Source organism: Gorilla gorilla, chromosome 5 (assembly GCF_029281585.2).
Source record: "Gorilla gorilla gorilla isolate KB3781 chromosome 5, NHGRI_mGorGor1-v2.1_pri, whole genome shotgun sequence".
Classification (NCBI taxonomy): Eukaryota; Metazoa; Chordata; class Mammalia; order Primates; family Hominidae; genus Gorilla; species Gorilla gorilla.
The window spans coordinates 153598536-153617616 of NC_073229.2; the positions used below are offsets into that span (position 1 = coordinate 153598536).

The window sequence follows — 19081 nt, forward strand, 5'->3', positions numbered from 1 at the left end:
GGATGGATAGGTGGATAATAGGCTGGTAGATGATAGATGGATGATAGACAGATTAGATAGATAGATAGATAGATAGATAGATAATAGATCAGATGATAGAAAGAATAAGAGATTTATTATGAAGAATTGGCTTACGTGATTATGGAGGCTGCAAAGTCCCAGTATCTGTGAGCTGCAGATCCATGATATAGTTCACTTTGAGTCCAAAGGCCAGAGAATCACGGGAGCTGATGGTACAAACCACAGTTCAAGAACTAGAGAGAAAATGAGATGAGATGTCCCAGCTCAATCTGTAAGGCAGCAAAGAAGGGAAGGAATTCCTCCTTTCTTTGCTTTTTGTTCTATTCAGCCCTCAAGAGATTGGGTGATGCACAACCATATTGAGGAGGGCAATCTCTTTTACTGTCATCCAGAAACACCCTCACAGACACACCCGGAAATAATGTTTAATTTAGGTGCCCATGGCCAGTCAAGTTGACACATACAATTTACAATCACACTGGCCTTCAACTCCAGCGCACAATGTGGTCTTCCTCTTTATTCTCCAAATTCAAGTTCTCTTACTTGCTACAATTGTCCATATTTCTTGGGAACCATCATTCTAAAAAATGTTGACCAGGCCTTTCTTAGGCATTTCTAGGAAAAATAATATAAAATACAGAATAAAGTGAGGGGAGTTTAGATATAATGCATTTCTCATAGAAAAAACGATAGTGGGATGGTTAGTAAAGAACTGTGCTGTGTAAGCAAGATGTAAGCTTTAAACAAAGTGAAGAAAAGGGGAGAAGCCTAGAAAAAATAATATACAGAAAGAGAATATTCTTAAATATATGAACTTCTCTTATAGCAAATTTCCCAGTGTTCATTCCTAATACAAGGAAAGTAAAAACTCCATAGAAACCTCAAAAAGAGCTTTTTCTTGCAATGGGGTTAGGTGTCTAAGGAATAAACAGGACTTTTGAAACTTTACTGTTATGTGACAGATCAGTGAGGAGGAAACACGCTGATAAGAAGCACTGAACTACTACAAATACGCTTCATTTGCTATAAATACACTTCATTCACTGAACTATAATAAAATTCACTTCAAAAGGAATGTGAATGAAATGAAAGAACCTGGATATAAAGGGGCAAAAGTGAACAAAAAGATAGAAAATGTGTACAAATCTAAGCATTATGGAAAGCATAATGATAATAATTATTAAATATGTGGAATTAAAAACAAAGTGGAACTAAAACACAAGAGACTAATAACATGGAAAATGGGGCAGGTAGTCAGTTATTTAATAAAAGTTTTTAATATTCTTGAATTCTGGGGAGGAAAGCAAAAAGCTAATTAACTTTAGTTTTCACTAAGAATATGTATTAAACATTGAAAAAAAATCTAGAAAAATAAAATTGACAGTATTCGAGTTTTCCAGAGAAACAGAACAAATTGGAAGTGTATATATACACAGATATATTATATATTTTAAAGAATTGACTCATGAGATTGTGGGGTCTGGCTGCAGGGAATAGGTAAATATTGCTGTCTTGAATCCAAAGGCAGTTAGGAGGCAGAATTTCTTCTTCTTCAGGGGACCTCAGTAATTCCTCTTAAGGCCTCTGACTGTTGGATGAGGTTCCCCAACATCATGGAGGGTGACCTGCTTGACTCAAAGTCTACTGACTGAAACGTTAATCACATCTAAAAAATACATTCACAGCAACATCTAGACTGCTGTTTTACCAAAAACCAAGTACCATAGCCTAGCCAAGTGGATATAAATTAATGATCACAAACAGCTAAACATTCCAAACAAGCAGACAGAGAGAGAAAAAAATAAAGAAATGTGAAGGGGAGAATTTCCAATCAATTCTGGAAAAGACAAAAAGAAAAAGAGAAACAAATCATAAATATAAAATATAATGGAATTAAATCCATATACAACAATCAGGGTAATTATCACCAGCTGCCTCAAGAAATAACCCCTGAAATCTCACATGATGGACATAATTCAAGTTTATGTCTCACATCACAACACAATGTGAGTTATACCACCTTTTGCATCTTGTAGTGACACCATACGGTGTAGCCTCCAAGGCAAGGACGAGAAAAAATGAAGAGACATGTAGGCCCCTACCGTACTGGCTCATGTAGCCTGGACCACGTCTGGTCTGAGTCATTGACCAGAAGTAGCCGTGTGCCCCAAGCTAACTGTAAGGGAGGTCTGGAAAAGTAGGAGGCACATAGGATATTTGATGAGCACTAACTATCTCTGCTTCAGGTTGTCTTCATAATAAATGCAAACATTAAAATTGACAGGTTACAATGATTTTCATATTGGATTAAAATGTCTGAAACAAAGGCATTCATCTATATATGACTTACACAAATACCGCAGATCTTAGGGGAACAGAAAGACTGAAAATGAGAGATAAGATACACTGTGCAAACTCTAACCAGAAGAAAGCTGGTATGCTACCATTAATAGCAATCAAAAAGACTTTAATTTTTTTAAAAGAATTATTAAGGACAAAGAAAGTGATCATGATAGAATAAAAGGAACAAGGAAAACTAAAAAATTATGAGCCTGCAAGGTCATAATAACAAAGCCTATGGATAAATAAAGATAAATATATCAGAATGAGAACATTTTCATATATATAATAGGGAATGATTTTACCATATCTCTCTTAAAAATTGATAGATCAAGCAAAGAGACACAGATTTTAAAAGTACCTTACATAAGATAACTTAATGGCCTTATAGAACTCTATGTCAACTAGATAATTAATTCTACATGCCCCATTCGATGAAGTAACTCATGAAACAAAGGACCACAACCTAGATCATAAAGCAAGTATCAGCAAATCCTAATGATCCAATAGCATCTAGACTACATTCTCTTATCATAATGCAATACAATTAGAAATTGATGCAAAACAATTGACAAAAAGTTTTAAAATAAAAAACATACTTCTAAGTAATCCATGGTTTGAGAAAAAAACACAGTTTAAATTTACGAAGTATTTAATAACAGAATGGAAATAAAATTTCACCTCAAAATTTGTGTGTGCAAATAAAGTGGTACCAACAGGAAAATGTACAGTTTGGAATGCAGATATTAGGCAAGGGTAAGAACTGATACTAATTATCTAAGGTTTCTGCTCAAGATGTTTAAAAAAGTACACAGAAAGAAATAAACATAAAAGCAGAAATTAATGACCTAAGGAAAGGCATTAGACAGGGTTGACGAAACAGCAAGTTGATTCTTAGAATAAACTAGCAAATAAACAGAAGACAAGAACAATTAAGCAAACAAAGAGAGACAACACAAATGAATAGGATCAAGAATGAAAAGGGGATCATAACTGTAGATACATTATAGATTGAAAAATAAAAATGGATATATTGGAGGATATGAGCAATTTTATTCAAACACATTTGAATACTTAGGTGAAGTAAACAATAAGTTTAGAGCAAAATTTACTCAAAAAGAAATAGTACACCTGAGAATTATAACCGTTAAATAAATTGCATCAGTAGTTAATACAACAAAATAACAATATGTACAAAAATGTAAAGGACCCATTATGCAATTTGTTCCCAAGAATGGAAAAAGAAGAAAAATTTCCTCAGCTTATTTTATGAGGCTGATACAATCTCAATGGCAAGCCCTACAGCGGACAGTACTACAAAGAAAAACTATAGGCCAGTTATTTAAATAGAGAAGCTATAAATGAAATATTATAAAACCCAATTCAAATGTACATATTTTAAAGATCTGTAAATATACAGTAAAACATTAACATTTGCCAGATATGGATGATGGGAATAGAGGTGTCTGTATTAATTTCTAATCATATCTATCTTATTTCCTACTTAAATAGTTTAATTAAAATGAACCTCAGAGGAGATAGAAAATCTGTCCTGCAATAAAATCTGTTCTAAAATAATAAAGAAATAGGTCTAAAATGGGTCTGGAAATGAAACAACAACCCTCATCCTTTACACCAACAAGAAGTTCTAAATTTCTTTCTTTTTCTAAATTCATGATGCATACATGTTTTAATTTCTTTTAAATGATCAGAGGCTGATAATTGCAAGCAACGATCCCCTAACCTTACTTTTCTCTCAACTAAGCTCACAGCTCCAGGATCAACAATTCCAAATCTTTCAAATATTTCTTCTTTTACTACATCTCTTAGTAATATTATTGTGCCATCACGTATTTCATTAAGTGGGGCATTATCTATTTAATTACTGCTATGATGAAGGAGATGTAGTTCACTTACAGAATATCACATCACATTTTCCCACCCTTCAGTTTCCCAATATAGGTACATTACTACGCTTAGATTCTTCATTTTTAACCTAATATACTGACAGCATTATTTCCTGTATAAATGATAGACTCTACACTGTTTAAGATGAAGCTATTTATGTCCTCATTCTTCCCTTTAGCTTCCTTTTTTCCTCGTCCTCTCAGCTTCTACCTCTTTAACTTTGATATTGTGATGGTCAATAACATTTACATTTTATCTATAACCATAATTGTGCCATGGCAGAATACAGAAGTCCCTTCTCTGAAGTCATTTTATTCCTTAAAGGACTCCCTTTGATTTTTTTTCAGTGGGCCATTTGATGCTTGATTGCCAGTTGCTCTGTGCAGAAGAGAAGGGGTATTTTATTCCATAAAATAACTTGCAGTGAATTATTCCTTTTTATTCTCCCAACTGACTCTCATTCTCTACCTTACCTGTTCTTTCTGAGGCCTGGCCTTCTCCACATTTTTTCTATCTCCTTGCTGGCATATACCCTATAGTGCAAGTTGTGGGTACAATAACTGCAAAAGATTGAGGAGCAGGAACTATCTAAATAACCATGGTGGCTGGGTGCAGTGACTCATGCCGGTAATCCCAGCACTTTGGGAGGCTGAGGTGGGAAGATTGCTTGAGCCCAGGAGTTTGAGACCAGCCTGGACAACATGGCGAAACCCCGTCTCTACTAAAAATACAAAAATTAGCCAGGCATGGTGACATATGCCTGTAATCCAGGCTACTCAGGAGGCTGAGGTGGGAGGATCCCCTGAGCCTGGGAAGTCAAGGCTGCAGTGAGCCAAGATCATGCCACTGCACTCCAGCTGCGTGACAGAGCAAGACCTTATCTCACAAAAAAGAAAATAAAAGGCCCATGGTGGTGTGGCTAGGAAAGAGTGCCAACCCTGTCCAAAGGGAAGCTTTCTTTGCTGAAATTATACACTTTCTTTGATCAACTTCTTTTTACTCCGTCATAGTTTTATTCCCCACCAATCTCCCCCGGACAGTCACTCCATTTTACTTAGTCTCTTGGTACTATTCTCAGAATTCAAATTTTAAATTAATTAATCTATATTTCTGAAGAGCTGTTTGTTTTCTTACTGTATATTTTGCTTTCTCCATGGGAAAGATATGCTTGGGAGCCTCATGCAGTCTTGGTGGGAGTTATGTAACCACTGGGCCAGATGTGTCAGGGCACACAGCATGGTGAGCCATTCCCTGGCCAGTTCCATCACCCAGAGCCAGACCCTTTGGGCCCTACACAGACTGCACAGCCCCAGCATGTGGGGGCTTGTATAAGGGAAGTTCTGATGTCACAGGATCCTTGGGGTGTTGCTTCACCAGCTGGAAACCTCTGTGGCCGGTGGCACCTTTGCCTGAGTTTTGCTCAGGTCCACTGGGCACATTCCGCCCACTCAGCCTGGCAGGCTACACTTGGCTCACACTACCACTACTGGGCTGGATCCCACACCTGCCAAGGGTGATTCAGGGCAGAGTGGCGAGGGGTGTGTGAGTGAGCGTGGGCTCCAGCCACTGTGCACAGCTAAGCGTGCCAGCTGCAATGGGCTGGGCAGCTCCAGGTCCTGGCTCTATGTGAGGCTGTGGCTGAACCAGACATACTACAATTGGCTTCCACCACTGGTACCAGGGAATGCGGTGGCACCCAGGAGCTTGGAGATGCCAGGAACCACGGAGTCTGAAAGAGGGTCTCACAGCCCTGGCTCAGGGAGCCCATAGGTCTCAGCTCCCCAAAAGGCCACAGCCCTTCTCTCCTGCTCATTGCTGTCAACATGGTGAGCTGGGGAAGGGGGTGTGTTTCAGCCCTGTTTGTGTTATAGCTCTCTCATTTCCACCATTTGGGGGGGTCCCAAGTTCTTGTCCCACATCCTGGAAGAATGAGGTTTGCAGACAACTGGAGGGTTAGCAAGGTGAAGAGGTGCTTTATTGAGTGACAGTGCAACTCTCAGGAGGCCTGAAACAGGTAGCTCCTTTCCACAGGCAGGTAATCCCAGCATCTGTGCAGCACCCTCAACAGAGGTGAGACACACAGTGGGTAGCTCCTATCCACAGGTAGATCATCCTGTTGTCTGCCCACGTCTGGCTGAGTCCGGGGTTTTTTATGGGCTTCAGAGGGGAGGAAGTGTATGCTGATTGGTCCATGGGTGGCCATGAGCTGGCCCAAAAAAAGCACCATAAGTTCTCACTCCAGTTTGTGGAACCAACAGTCCAGCCCCCTTCCTTCAGGCAGTCCCTGGCTTGAAGGTGGAGCTTCACTGAGGGCCCACCCCTTTCCACCCAGAAGCCTGTATGCCTCCTGCCACCACCAACCTGCCATCCACGGCGCCCACTGGCACCCAGGCTGTTCATGCCGAGGGTCACCTTCAGGCCCATGCAGAGCCACCCTCAACTCCCCCTTGGCCTCCCTAATGTGCTCCTTGGCACCCCAAATCCAGAAGGGGCCAAGATAGTAGGGGACTAGAGTGTCAGTGCTGCCCCGAGCATATGCACACCTGGCTGGGTTGCAACAGCCTCAGCTTTGCTCTGAAATCAGCTTGGGTGCCGGGAACAGTGAGAGACCAGGAAGAAGGAGCAGGCACTTCTGAGCCTGTAGGGGAAGAGAGGTGGCTGAGAGCACAGGGATGCCTGGGTCCACAGCTGGCTGGGTGGCTGCAGCTGCACCCAGTAGGGCAGGGTTCCCCCACCTTCAACTCGGAAGGGGACATGGCTCCCACTTGTTCCTGGCTCCCACCAGCTCTGTGGAGCACAAAGCCAGACAGGCTGACACTGCCATTACTGAGACTCTCTTGCTCTCAGAAGAGTTTTCATGGCCTGCTCCCTCTGTTTTCACTGCTTGGTGACTGTGGTGTTTTGTTTTGTTCCTATTTCCTTTTCTCAGAAAAGAAAGTCTTTAGAATTAAAATTTAAGCTGACAATAGATCCCCTCTCCCCAGGGAGCAGAAATATGGATATCCCTAAAGGTCTTGAGTGTTTCGGTCTTTCACTATTTTATACTCAATATTCCATGATTTTTATCTAGATATGCCTGGTGGACAACAGGTGATCGCCAAATATAGGTTGTCCCTCCCATCTCCAAATTCTGATGCTAGAAATCAGGAATGGCTATGATAGTCCAGATTTTCAGAATTGATAAGATATTTATATTACCCTAAGAGATACGGAAGTTGAACAGAATAAAAAAATTCAAAATAAAAGTAAATAAAATTACTTTCTTTCCCTGTTTAGTTTGAGATCATGTGTAAATATCAGTGAACGTGATGTCATATAGGATTTTTTTTTATTGATCAGAATTAGGTTCAAGTTGTGTTCTGGAAACTTCTAATTAAATTGAGGGAAGATGCTAGCAGGCCAGAATTTGGGAATTAGATGATCTGGCTCCAAATTCAATACATATTGTCTATGTAATTAGCTGTGTCACCTAATGTACCAATAATGCCTTTTCAAGAAACACTGTGCAGTCTGTTCTGATTCCTCCATTGGCTTAATTCCTATAATAAATATAGTTTCCAAAGTTTATAACTTAATTTTCAGAATTTATTTATTTTAATTGACAGATAAAAGTGGTATATATTTATCATGTACAACATGATGCTTTGAAATAAGTATACATTGTGGAATGGCTAAATCGAGCTATTTAAAAATATGCACTACCTCACATACTGGTCATTTTTCTGTGTTGAGAACACTTAAAATCTACTCTCTTAGCAAAGCCATGCTGGCTTTAGTGATTTTTTTTTTTGTACATGATACTCTCATTTGGGTCAATAATTTTTTAAAAGTCTATTGGAAGCAGAGAAATAAATTTTTTGACCCAGCCTTAGATGTATTTAAAAGTTCAGGGCATAAAATGATAGATGTCTCAGGGTTTGTGTCATCAGTCAGAAACACAGAACTCTTTTGAACAATGCCACAATGCAATCTAAGTTTGATCTAATTTTCTTCAAGACAACAATGCTCTTGGTGCCATCCTACCTGCTCTTTATGATTTCTACCCGTAGGTAGAATAATCAAGAGGTGAGGTTGATGTTGTATTTGATTCTGGACATTAACTAGAGGGAAAACTCGAAGCCCTCTAAGAATGGTATCTAACTTAATAGACACCTCTCCATTACCTTTACTCAAAACTAAGACTCTTTGTGGTATGGGCCCACCCCACCTCTAGTAGCCAGCTGCTAGTCCAGTGTCTGTCTCATTGAAGCAGTCTAGTGGTACGCATAGGTGCTGAGCAATTATGTCTGTCACGCTGTAATTGAGGAAAACCATCCTTACTTCATTTTATATTTTTGAATGCTCCCTTGATTGTCCTTCTTGGTGTTCCCATCAAGCTAAAAATTCACACTCACAAATTTTAAATTATCATGAGCAATTTGGGGGATTTCCTATTTTATCACTGAGTCTCCTTTGAGTGCTCAGCTGCTTTCAATCTTGACAGATACTCATCTGACCCATCTACCACCCTTAGGATACGCTATGCGATGCCAGGGACCTACAGCCTTTTAAGAGATTTTTGACCAAAGCCGTCTCTTTGGGGTGTTTCTTGACTCATTTTTTACTCATTATTTAATTTTAATAACCTATAGTACTTAAAAATGTACAGTACTATATAAAGCACCTTAAAAATTGATGCATGGCGATTTTCTTATTTTAAAATCGTGTATGATTTTTTAAATTATTATAAAAGCAGCTTATGTCTATTATAGAAAATAGGAAATACAGAAAAGCAAGAAGAAGGAAATATAAAATGTGCATACGAGTAATTACCTTTGTAATATCGTTGTATATCTACTCATATCTTTTCCTATGCAAATAGTTTTTGTACAAATGGGTGATATTTATATAACTGTTTCATAACTTACTATAGGAATTAACATCACATACGTATTTTTAAAAATATTCTCAAAAATATATTTTTAAAATGTATATTGAACTAGATTCTGAGAATTTACATTATCATAGTATGAACATTATCTTATTTATTCTGAGAATTTACATTATTATAGTAAGAACATTATCCTTGATTTTGATTCATAGTCTAACATACCAAACTCTAAATTTCTTCTGTTACTCACTTTACATAAACACATTGCAGCCAGTCACCAACCCTTACATATATCCCTGCACAGTTTGAGCAGTTTTCTTTATTGAAAATATTTTTAATTTAAAATCATTTAAGTTTTATATTATCTTCGCACATTAACCCCTGTGGAAATGTGTAAGACTTCTCTTCTAAAATAAATTATTTCATAAAGAGAGAGAGTAATAGAATAAGTCATAAACCATGCTGATGAATTTTTAGTTACTACTGTCTTTAAAAAGTAAACAAAAAAACAGAAAATAAATATTTTACATCTTCTTTTACAGCCAACTCTTTCAATGAATTCAAAAAATTCATCTCTAGTAAAAAAGTAATTTGGGGAACATTTAGGAAAAAAGCATAATATATAAAGCAATGTAAACAATAACTTTTAAACTTGCTTGTTTAGAAAATCACTGGGGTACAGGTTAGTCAGCCTGATAAACTCTAACTTGCCTTCACACCTCCCTCCTCCAGCAGAGCCTCCTCTGACAGCCAAACATCTAGGCATTTCTGTGCTCCATTATGGTAATGATCGTCTTTTATTTATAAGTGACTATATTTGTTTGTCTTTCCCCTTCCCTCCACTCCAGTTCCATTAGGGAAGGCATAGTCTTTCCATTTTGAATATTTGGTGCTTGAGACAAATAAAAAGTTTTGTTGGGTAAATAAATCAATTCACTTATCTATTAATCAATGGCAGTATGCTTTAGCAAGAGTAATTATGAATATCTAATAAGTAGTAGGAAGAGGAAAACTAACATGTATTAAAATGCAATTACATGCCAAGTCATCTGTTGAATCCTAACAGACTTTATAATTTCATTTTTTCCTACTATAATGACGTTTTAAATTATCTCACATTTTCATAAACAATTATTAACTAATAAAAACATACAGCAACTTACATAAAAATAGACTCTGTTTTGCATGATATAGTTGAAATTTTTATATAACTTGTATATCCATATGTATGAATATATATGTACACAGACTCAGAAAGAGAATACCAAGAATTTATTGTTTTGAAAAAAAACCTCTAAAAAGCAAGAAACAAAATATCTTGCAACTCAAAGAATCTCATTTATATTTCACATATGCTGTAGACACAGCTCAGGAACTCAGATGTGATGCTTATGAATATGTATAAAGTATAATTAGCTTAGAAAATACTGCTTCATCACCTGTCCTGATATTGTTGATGTGCTTCAATAATTTACCAAGCAATGCTGGAAAAGGTTCTCTCCAAATTCCAGTGAGTTGAAACGGTGCTTTTCACCCATAACATGTTAGTGTTTTCCATTCCCTTATCATATGAAAAGCCTGTCCTTTAAACCCGGATTGCTGGCAGACTGCTTGTAACTGACACTTGTACGCCATAAGCTCTTTACTTTAATATTTTAGAGAGCTTCTTGAAACATTGAGGCATGTCTTTTCCTCCAAATCTCTTGATTTTTAACCTCTCAATTCCACGGTGCTTGCATGAGGTGACTATTCTCTTTTCTCTGGCCTATACTATTACAATAACCAATTGATGGCTCCTTTTTTCCCACACAGCTGCCCAATTCATCTTCCTGGACTACAGCTCTGATCACACTCTCCTACTCAGAAACTTTCAATGCCTCCAAATTGCTCATTGCCCAGTTTCCTTACTCGCACATTCAAACCTTCCAGAAATTGACTCTGACCTGTCTAATAGCCTTACTTCTCCACATTGCCCTTGACGAACCCTACAGTCTTAGGGAGCTGAAATACTCGCTCTCACATCCACACATCAAAAGTCCCTGCCTGCCTCCCTGCCTTTCCTTATACTATTTCTACTATATCTTCTACATTCCTGTATATACTACCTGTCTCCTTTCATCTGAGCAAGGAATGGTTGACTAAGGATCCGGGAAGAAATCACTGACTTCCTAAAAAGCAGGAAAAAAAAAAATTGCCTAGAAGCAAAGAGCAGGTGATATTCAGAAATGCAAGAAGATAGAAAATTAGCAACACGGAGGTCTGTATCAGTACATAGCCTTCAGTCAGGGCTGTCATGTTTCTGGATGAAGGTGCAAGAGCCAGTAGAAAATCAATACATTGATAATCATCCAGCCAGACAAATCAGAAAAAAATCAGAAAAGTCACCAACTACCAATATCAGGAATACAAGAGGTGAAATCACTACAACTTCTGCAGATAGTAAAGGATGTTAAGAGGATATTATGAACAATTTTATGGCAATAATTCAACAATTTGGATAAAAAGGGCAAATTCTTTGAAAATCACAAACTACCAAAACTCACAGATAAATAATCTGAATAGTTCTATATTCATTAGAGAATTTAATTTGTAGTTCAAAACCTTCACACACACAACTTCAGTTCCAGATGACTTTACTTGTGAATTCCACCAAATATTTAATGAAGAAATAATAAACTCTTTCAGAAAATTGAAGAGGAGAACATACATCCAACCTCATTCTACGAGGCCAGTATTACTCTGATACCAATGTCAGAAAAAGATAGTTTTTAAAAAAGAAAATTATATTATATAACAATATCCCTCCATGAACATAGATGTAAAAGTTCGTGGCAAAGTTATAACAAATCAAATCTAATGATTTACTCAAAGGATTATACATGATCACTAAATGATATTAATGCCAGGATGTAAGATTGGTTTAATATTTGAAATTAGTCAGTGTAATTTACCATATAGCAAACTAAAAAGCAAACTATATAATCACCTCAATTGATACAGCAAAGGCATTTGACAAAATGCATCTATTTCTTTTTAAAAACTGCCTACTAAGAGTAGGGGAACTTCACTACCTGATCACTATAAAAACCTATTTTTTAAAAAAACCTAACAGCTAAAATCATACTTAGCACAAGACTAAGATTAGGAAGAAGGCAAGGATATCTGCTTCCATTACTTCCATTTAACATTGTACTAGAGAGACTAGCCAGTACAAGGGGCAAGAAAAAGGGAATAAATGGCATCCAGATTGAAAAATAAGTACAAATGTTTTTATTCACAGATACTATAGAAGTCTAAGCATAAAATCCTGGTGGTTCATGCCTGTAACCCTAGTGCTTTAGGAGGCTGAGGCAGGTGGATCGCTTGAGGCCAAGAGTTTGAGACTAGCTGGGCAACATAGCAAGACCTCATCTCTACAACCAAAAAAAAGTTTAAAAAGCATAAAATAAAACGCTATCTATTAAAAAAAGTTACTGGAACTAATAAGTGAGCTTACCAATGTTATAAGGTACAACATCTATATGTGAAAATCAATCATTTCAAAGACTGGCAAGGATACGTTGGAAGTTGAAATTAAAAGGTTACAGTTTACGATAGCATTAAAAATGTAAAAGACCCCCTACACTGAATACTCTGGAGATAAATTAAAGAAAATCTAAATAATCAAGAGATATACCATGTTCATAGATCAGAAGATTCAATATTCCTATAATCCTAGTTTATACATATTGACCTACACATTCAATGCAATCCCAGTAAAAATCCTAGCAAGCTTTTTTCCTAAAAATTGACAGATATGTTTTACAATTCATATGGAATTGGAAAGGAGAAAAATGTTGGAAAGGTTATACTACCTGACTTCAATACTTACTACCAAGCTATGGTAATCAGAGAGTGTGGTGTTGGTATCAACACTGACAAATAGATTATTAGAATAGATTAAAGAGTCCAGATATAGATCCAGACATGTATGGTCAAATGATTTATGACAAAAATACAAAAGCAATACGAGGTATATTTAACAAATTCTACTAGAGGAATTGAATATCCATGAACAACAACAAAAAAAATGAACTTCAGTCTGTATCTTGCACCATGTTCCAAAATTAACTCAAAAGAGATGCTAGATCTAACTGTAAAACATAAAAATATAAAACATCTAAAAATATATAAGAAAAATCTTTGTGATCTTGGGTAAAGCAAAGATTCTTAGATACACCACCAAAAGCATATCCTCAAAAGGAAAACAAAATTAACAACGCAAATTTCATCAAAATTGAGAACTTCTTCCCTTCAACAAAAAAAAAGCACTTTTAAGAAAATGAAAAGATAACTACAAACTAGTAGAATATATTTCCAAATTACATATCTGATAAAGGACCCATATCCAGATTATTCATATGTATCATTCAAAACTCAAAAATAAGAGCAAATAACCCAAGAAAATTTGAACAAAAGATTAAACAGGTCACCAAAGAAGGTGGAAAATAAGCATGTGAAAAGATGCTCAATGTTATTAGTCATAAGGAAAACACAAAGCAAAACCAAAATGATGACCAGTTAGAATGTCTAAAATTTTAAAAGACAGGTTATACCAAGTATCAGCAAAGATGTAGGCACATGCAGCTCTCATACACTGGTGGTGGGAATATAAATAGTTCAGATACTTTAGAAAACAGGTTGATAATTTCTTAAAAACGTAAACATAAATTACCATATGATCCAGCCATTCTGCTTCTATGTATTTACTCCAAGATAAATGATGGCATATGTTCACCCAAAAATTTGTACACAGATGTGTACATATCCCTATGATGAAATAATTACCAATAAAAAGGATCAAATATGGATACACACACAACATGGATAAATGTTGAAACTATGTTGAGTGAAAGAAGCCAGACAAAAAGAGAGTACATGCAGAATGGTTCCATTTATATAAAATTCTATGAAATGCAAACCTACAGTGATGGAAAGCAGATCAGTATTTGTCTGGGGACAGAGGGAAGAGAAGGAAGGATAGAAGGAAGAGATTCAAAAGAAATGATGGATATATTCTCTACCATGGTTGTGGTAGTGGTCTCATGGGTGTACATATACAAAACTTATCCAATTGTAAGTTGGTTTGCATGGTCTATTTATGCCAGTTTTAACTCAATAAAAGTATTAAACAATATTAGTCATCTCTGGTCATAGTCCCTCCACAATTTCCACAACTTAGATTTTAGCCTCTTTCACTGTTGTTTGGGCCATCTTCCTCTTTTCTCTCTTACCAATTCCAATTATTTTCTTTTTTAAATTCTTTTTACATTTTTTTTAATTTTTGAAACTTGTATTTTAGGTTCAAAGGTACATGTGCAGGTTTTTTATATAGGTAAACTCTTGTCATGGAGGTTTGTTGTATAGATTTCATCACGCAGGAACTAAGTCTACTACCCAATAGTTATTTTTCTCTGTTTCTCTCCCTCCTCCCACTAGCTACCCTCAAGTAGGCCTCGGTGTATGTTGTTCTCCCCTTTGTGTCCATATGTTCTCATCATTTAGCTCCCACTTATAAATGAGAACATGCTGTATTTGACTTTCTGTTCCTGCATTAGTTTGCTAAGAATAATGGCCTCCAACTCCATCCATGTTCCTGCAAAGGACATGATTGCATTCGTTTTATGACTGCATAGTATTCCATGGTGTATATGTACCACATTTTATTTATCCAGTCTGCCACTGATGCTATTCCTTATTTTCTTATGCTCAGCAAATCAACCTTTTCTCCCCACTTTAATCCTGTGCCTCACTTTGCACACCTGAAGTTAGCTTTAAAATTATGACTTTTAAATGCTTGTCAGATTACATTCTTACAAAAAGGTATTCACACTCCAAGGCGCTGGGGAAAGCTGTTTTCTTTTTTTGTCTAGTTTCATCTAGTACTATAAATGGCCTATATTATCTTGACAATTCAGGATTGTATTATCATCCTTGGTTATTTTACCACAATAAGGTTGGCATCTACTGAGACCTACTTTACCTCTATACATTTTATCCCTTTCCAAATTGACTCAGACTCCTGAGCTTCAAAAATTCTTCTCTCCACTTTTTAGAGTTTTCTCTTCTCTTTGCTCATTGTCAGACAGATTGTCAGCTGTCACTTCTGCTGTTTTCATGTGTTTGTTTAGAGAATCTTCACACATTCTTTCATTGTAATTTCCTGTCTCTAAATTGTTTTGATTCAGAAAACCTATAACCAAGGGAGTAAAAATGACGTGTAAATTTGGAACAAATATAGAATCTGAGTGGGTAACCTGAGGCTTACTTTGTGAGTTAAAGTGCATTGCATCTGTGTCATTAATTTTGACACTCTTTTTTTTTTCCAAGATGAATGACACTTATGTGATGTTACTGTATCTAATTCCCAAGAGAACTGTAGCAATGAGAATTCCTGTTTTTCCCAGCAGAAAACATCATCAGTTTTCTGGAGAATAATTTGCCAAGGTTGTCTTTTGCAAGAACTATGTTCAGTGTTCTTTTTTATTTATGTAGATGTTTCCAATATATCTTTTTGTAGATATGATAGTATTGTACAATCAATCTGTTCTATGAGCAATCAATTATTTACCTGAAAGCTGTTAGAATAATACATTAAAATAAATTTGACCACAGCCATACCAAGTTCTGTAATCTTTTCTAGTTTAATGTTCAAATAATGTGACCGATAAAAATAATGTAACTAAGGCAGTCCAGATGCCTTTAACGGGTGTTATGTCTGTGATAATCTGAGTTCAGATTTATATCTTCAACAGTAAGTATTTAGCACTCTCCAACCCTTCTTGCACTTGCAATACTTTTCCAATTTAAAATTTACACATAAGATCCTATTTGATTTATCTCTTGGTATATATGAATTATGTAATGATTGCTGAGGAGCAAACACTATTAAAATGGGTAACTAGACATTCAAGTTAAACATTCCTTTTCCCATATCATTCTGTTAACTTTGTGTCACCTTTTTTAATCTAAGTCTAAACAAATATATCTTTGCTTGGAGATAGTTGTGGCTTAGAGATTGTCATTTAGAAGATTGTGTTTTGCCATACCGCTTTAAGATGCATTTTTTAAAAGAAGCAGTGTTCTTTCTCATTTCAGCACTTGGGAGATACAGGAAATGCTCCCCTCTCAGTCCACAAGTAGACTGAAATTTGCTTAAGGATAAAGTCAGGGGATGTGTTTAGTTCTTAATTTGCTTGACTTCTGCAGCACGTCATAATGCTGCTCAGTTATGTCCTTGCAACACCGCCAGTTATCATGCATTGAGTCACTTCTGCATCTCTTAATTTCCATAGTGTTATGCTCTCCTAATTTCTCCTTTTCCTCTGTGGAATGCCAGTCACCTTGCCAGCTCCACTTTCTCTGCCTACTCCCTAAACATTGAAGTTCCTAAGAACTCTGTTCTAGATCTTCTTCTCATACCGTAATAAACAGTCTCCTAACTTTAACTACCGAATATGTGCTAATAATTTACAATTCTATATCTGCAGCCCAGAGCTCTTTCCTGAAGGCAAACTCTGTGTACCAACTGCCTTCTGGATCCCTCCACTCCATTATTCTATGGTTTTAGATGTATGACATTTGTTTTTCTGTCCACAGGCAACAGGTCCTCGGGGTTTATTAAAGGAAGATGCCAAAGGCTCTCTTCAGAAAAGCTTCAGGATTCTTAACGAAGCCAAGAAGTTAGCAAATGATGTAAAAGGTCAGTGTGGCCATAGTTTTTATTATATTCCAGTTAATCGGGTTGTTACTGATAAGATATTCTATCACACTATTGGAGAATGTAATTTCTTTAGCATGATTTTTGTGATGATTCTATAATCTATTTAATGCAAGTAAACTTTCTCACTAGTTTTACAAAATGTTGTCTACCTATCTCACTTCAAGTAGGGTAATATCTCATAATTTGTAAGTCTTATTTCTATAGCATCACTTCACCTATATCTAATGTATAGTAACTTTTAGTGTAATAAGTTTTTAAGAGTATCAAACCCAGGCCAGCCATAGTGGCTCACACCTGTGATTCTAGTGCTTAGGGAGGCCGAGGCAGGAGGATCCCTTGGTGCCAAGAATTTGAGACCAGCTGGGGAAACATAGCAAGATCCTGTCTCTACAAAACATTTTTTAAAAATTTAGTCAGGTGTAGCAGTGTGAGCGCATAGGCATAGCTACTTGGAAGGCTGAGCCAGGAGGATCGCTTTAGCCCAGGGGCGTGAAGTTACCGTGAGTTGTGATCACACTATTGTACACCAGCCTGGGTAACAGAGTAAGATCCTGTCTCTGAAAAGAAAAACAAAATTAAATACATTTTCTTTTTCTGAGATGAAGTCTCGCTCTGTCAACCAGGCTGGAGTGCAGTGGTGCGATCTTGACTCACTGTAGCCTCTGTCTCCCAGGTTCAAGTGATTGTCCTGCCTAATATCTGGGATTACATGTGCATGCCACCACACCTGGCTAATCTTTGCATTTTGAGTAGAGACAGGGTTTCACCACGTTGACCGGGCTGGTCTTGAACTCCTGACTTCAAGTGATCCTCCCGCCTCGGCCTCCCAAAGTGCTGAGATTACAGATGTGAGCCACTGTGCCCGGCCCTAAATACATTTTTCTTGTATTTTATTTCTGATTCAGGAATCAAAATGCACAAAATATCTACTGCTATATTATGGGTTTTATGTTAAGAATATATCATTAAACATGGCTGCTCTCTATATGAGCCATTACATTTATTATTTTATGCACGTATCTCGTCTCCCATTTGAATTGCCACCTGTTTCTCCAGTTTCATTCCCTACCATTTTCTGTCTCATATCTGTCTCCCTACCCTTACCTAAGTATTCATGACTCCTCCCAAACATGCTACTATTCCAAGCCTTCATGTTTTCAGTATTATTTCTTCCCCTTGGAATGCCCCATCCTTCACCTCTCTTCTTTGCCTAACTGCTTCCTTCCAGACCTTCAGGGTTTAGTTCAAATGCCATCATTTCCAGGAAACCTAACACCTCATCTGATTTACATGCCCCCTCTCTGGTATAGTTTTCTCATAGGCTTGTCAAACCACCACAATCATGGACTAACTAATATTCCATCTTCTTTTACATTTTTTAAAACTTTTTTATTGATGCATAATAGATGTATAAATTTTTGGCATTCCATCTTCTTGAGGAAAGACATGGGGTTTTGCTAACCGTGTATTTCTAGTATGCATAATAGTGACTAGCTCAAATGAGGAAATACTTATTTTTTACAATAAATGGTGTTGGCTTATCTTATCTTAGAAAGAGAAGAGGTTTTAAAATCATTTATATTTGGCATGTTTTGGTCTCAGTAGAAGCTGATATGGAATTACAAGTTCTATCTCGATTATAAGTAAAATTTTAATAGTACAATTCTTCAGGCTGTGTATTACAGGTGAAATAAAACTCCCTACACACATAATTCTGCTCAGCAGGTACCTCTTATTACAATCTGAAGAATGACTATAAAAAGCCAAAACCTGTGTTCCTATTGGACAAATGGACTCAATCCCGTGACTTTGCGGTCACTCCTTCCTATCTCATACCCTTGCCCAGGGCTGGGAATAGGGAGGAAGGGAGCAAGATGATTCATGCAAGTTCAAGAACCAATCCTGTCTTTAAGATTTTAATAATACCAGGGCCGTGCCCTCGCCTCTGTTTCCCCACAAACACTGGTATTATAAAAATAAAGAAAGAATTTTATTTTCAGGCATTTTTTTCCCAAGAGAAAAAGAAATCTAAAGACAAGCATTGTAGGAAGGGTTAGGAGACAGAAATGTTCATTAGTTTAAATTTCTTTTTTTTGTAGTTCAGGTAGTACATTATTTAAAGTAATGAAAACCCACAAACTACTCAAGTAATAATTCCTCTAGAAAACCAAGCCAAGGCT

At 36.8% G+C, this 19081-nt stretch overlaps 1 protein-coding gene across 6 annotated transcripts in view; it reads left to right on the forward strand.

Moving 5' to 3' along the window:
• Nucleotides 1-19081, forward strand: part of LAMA2 (laminin subunit alpha 2) — a 631365-nt gene that overhangs the window by 525738 nt on the left and 86546 nt on the right. For all 6 annotated transcript variants that reach the window (XM_055391635.2, XM_055391626.2, XM_055391631.2 and 3 more), the window contains one exon: nucleotides 16778-16880. In XM_055391635.2, coding sequence (XP_055247610.1) covers nucleotides 16778-16880 — 103 coding nt within the window. The remainder of the gene's footprint in view (nucleotides 1-16777; nucleotides 16881-19081) is intronic.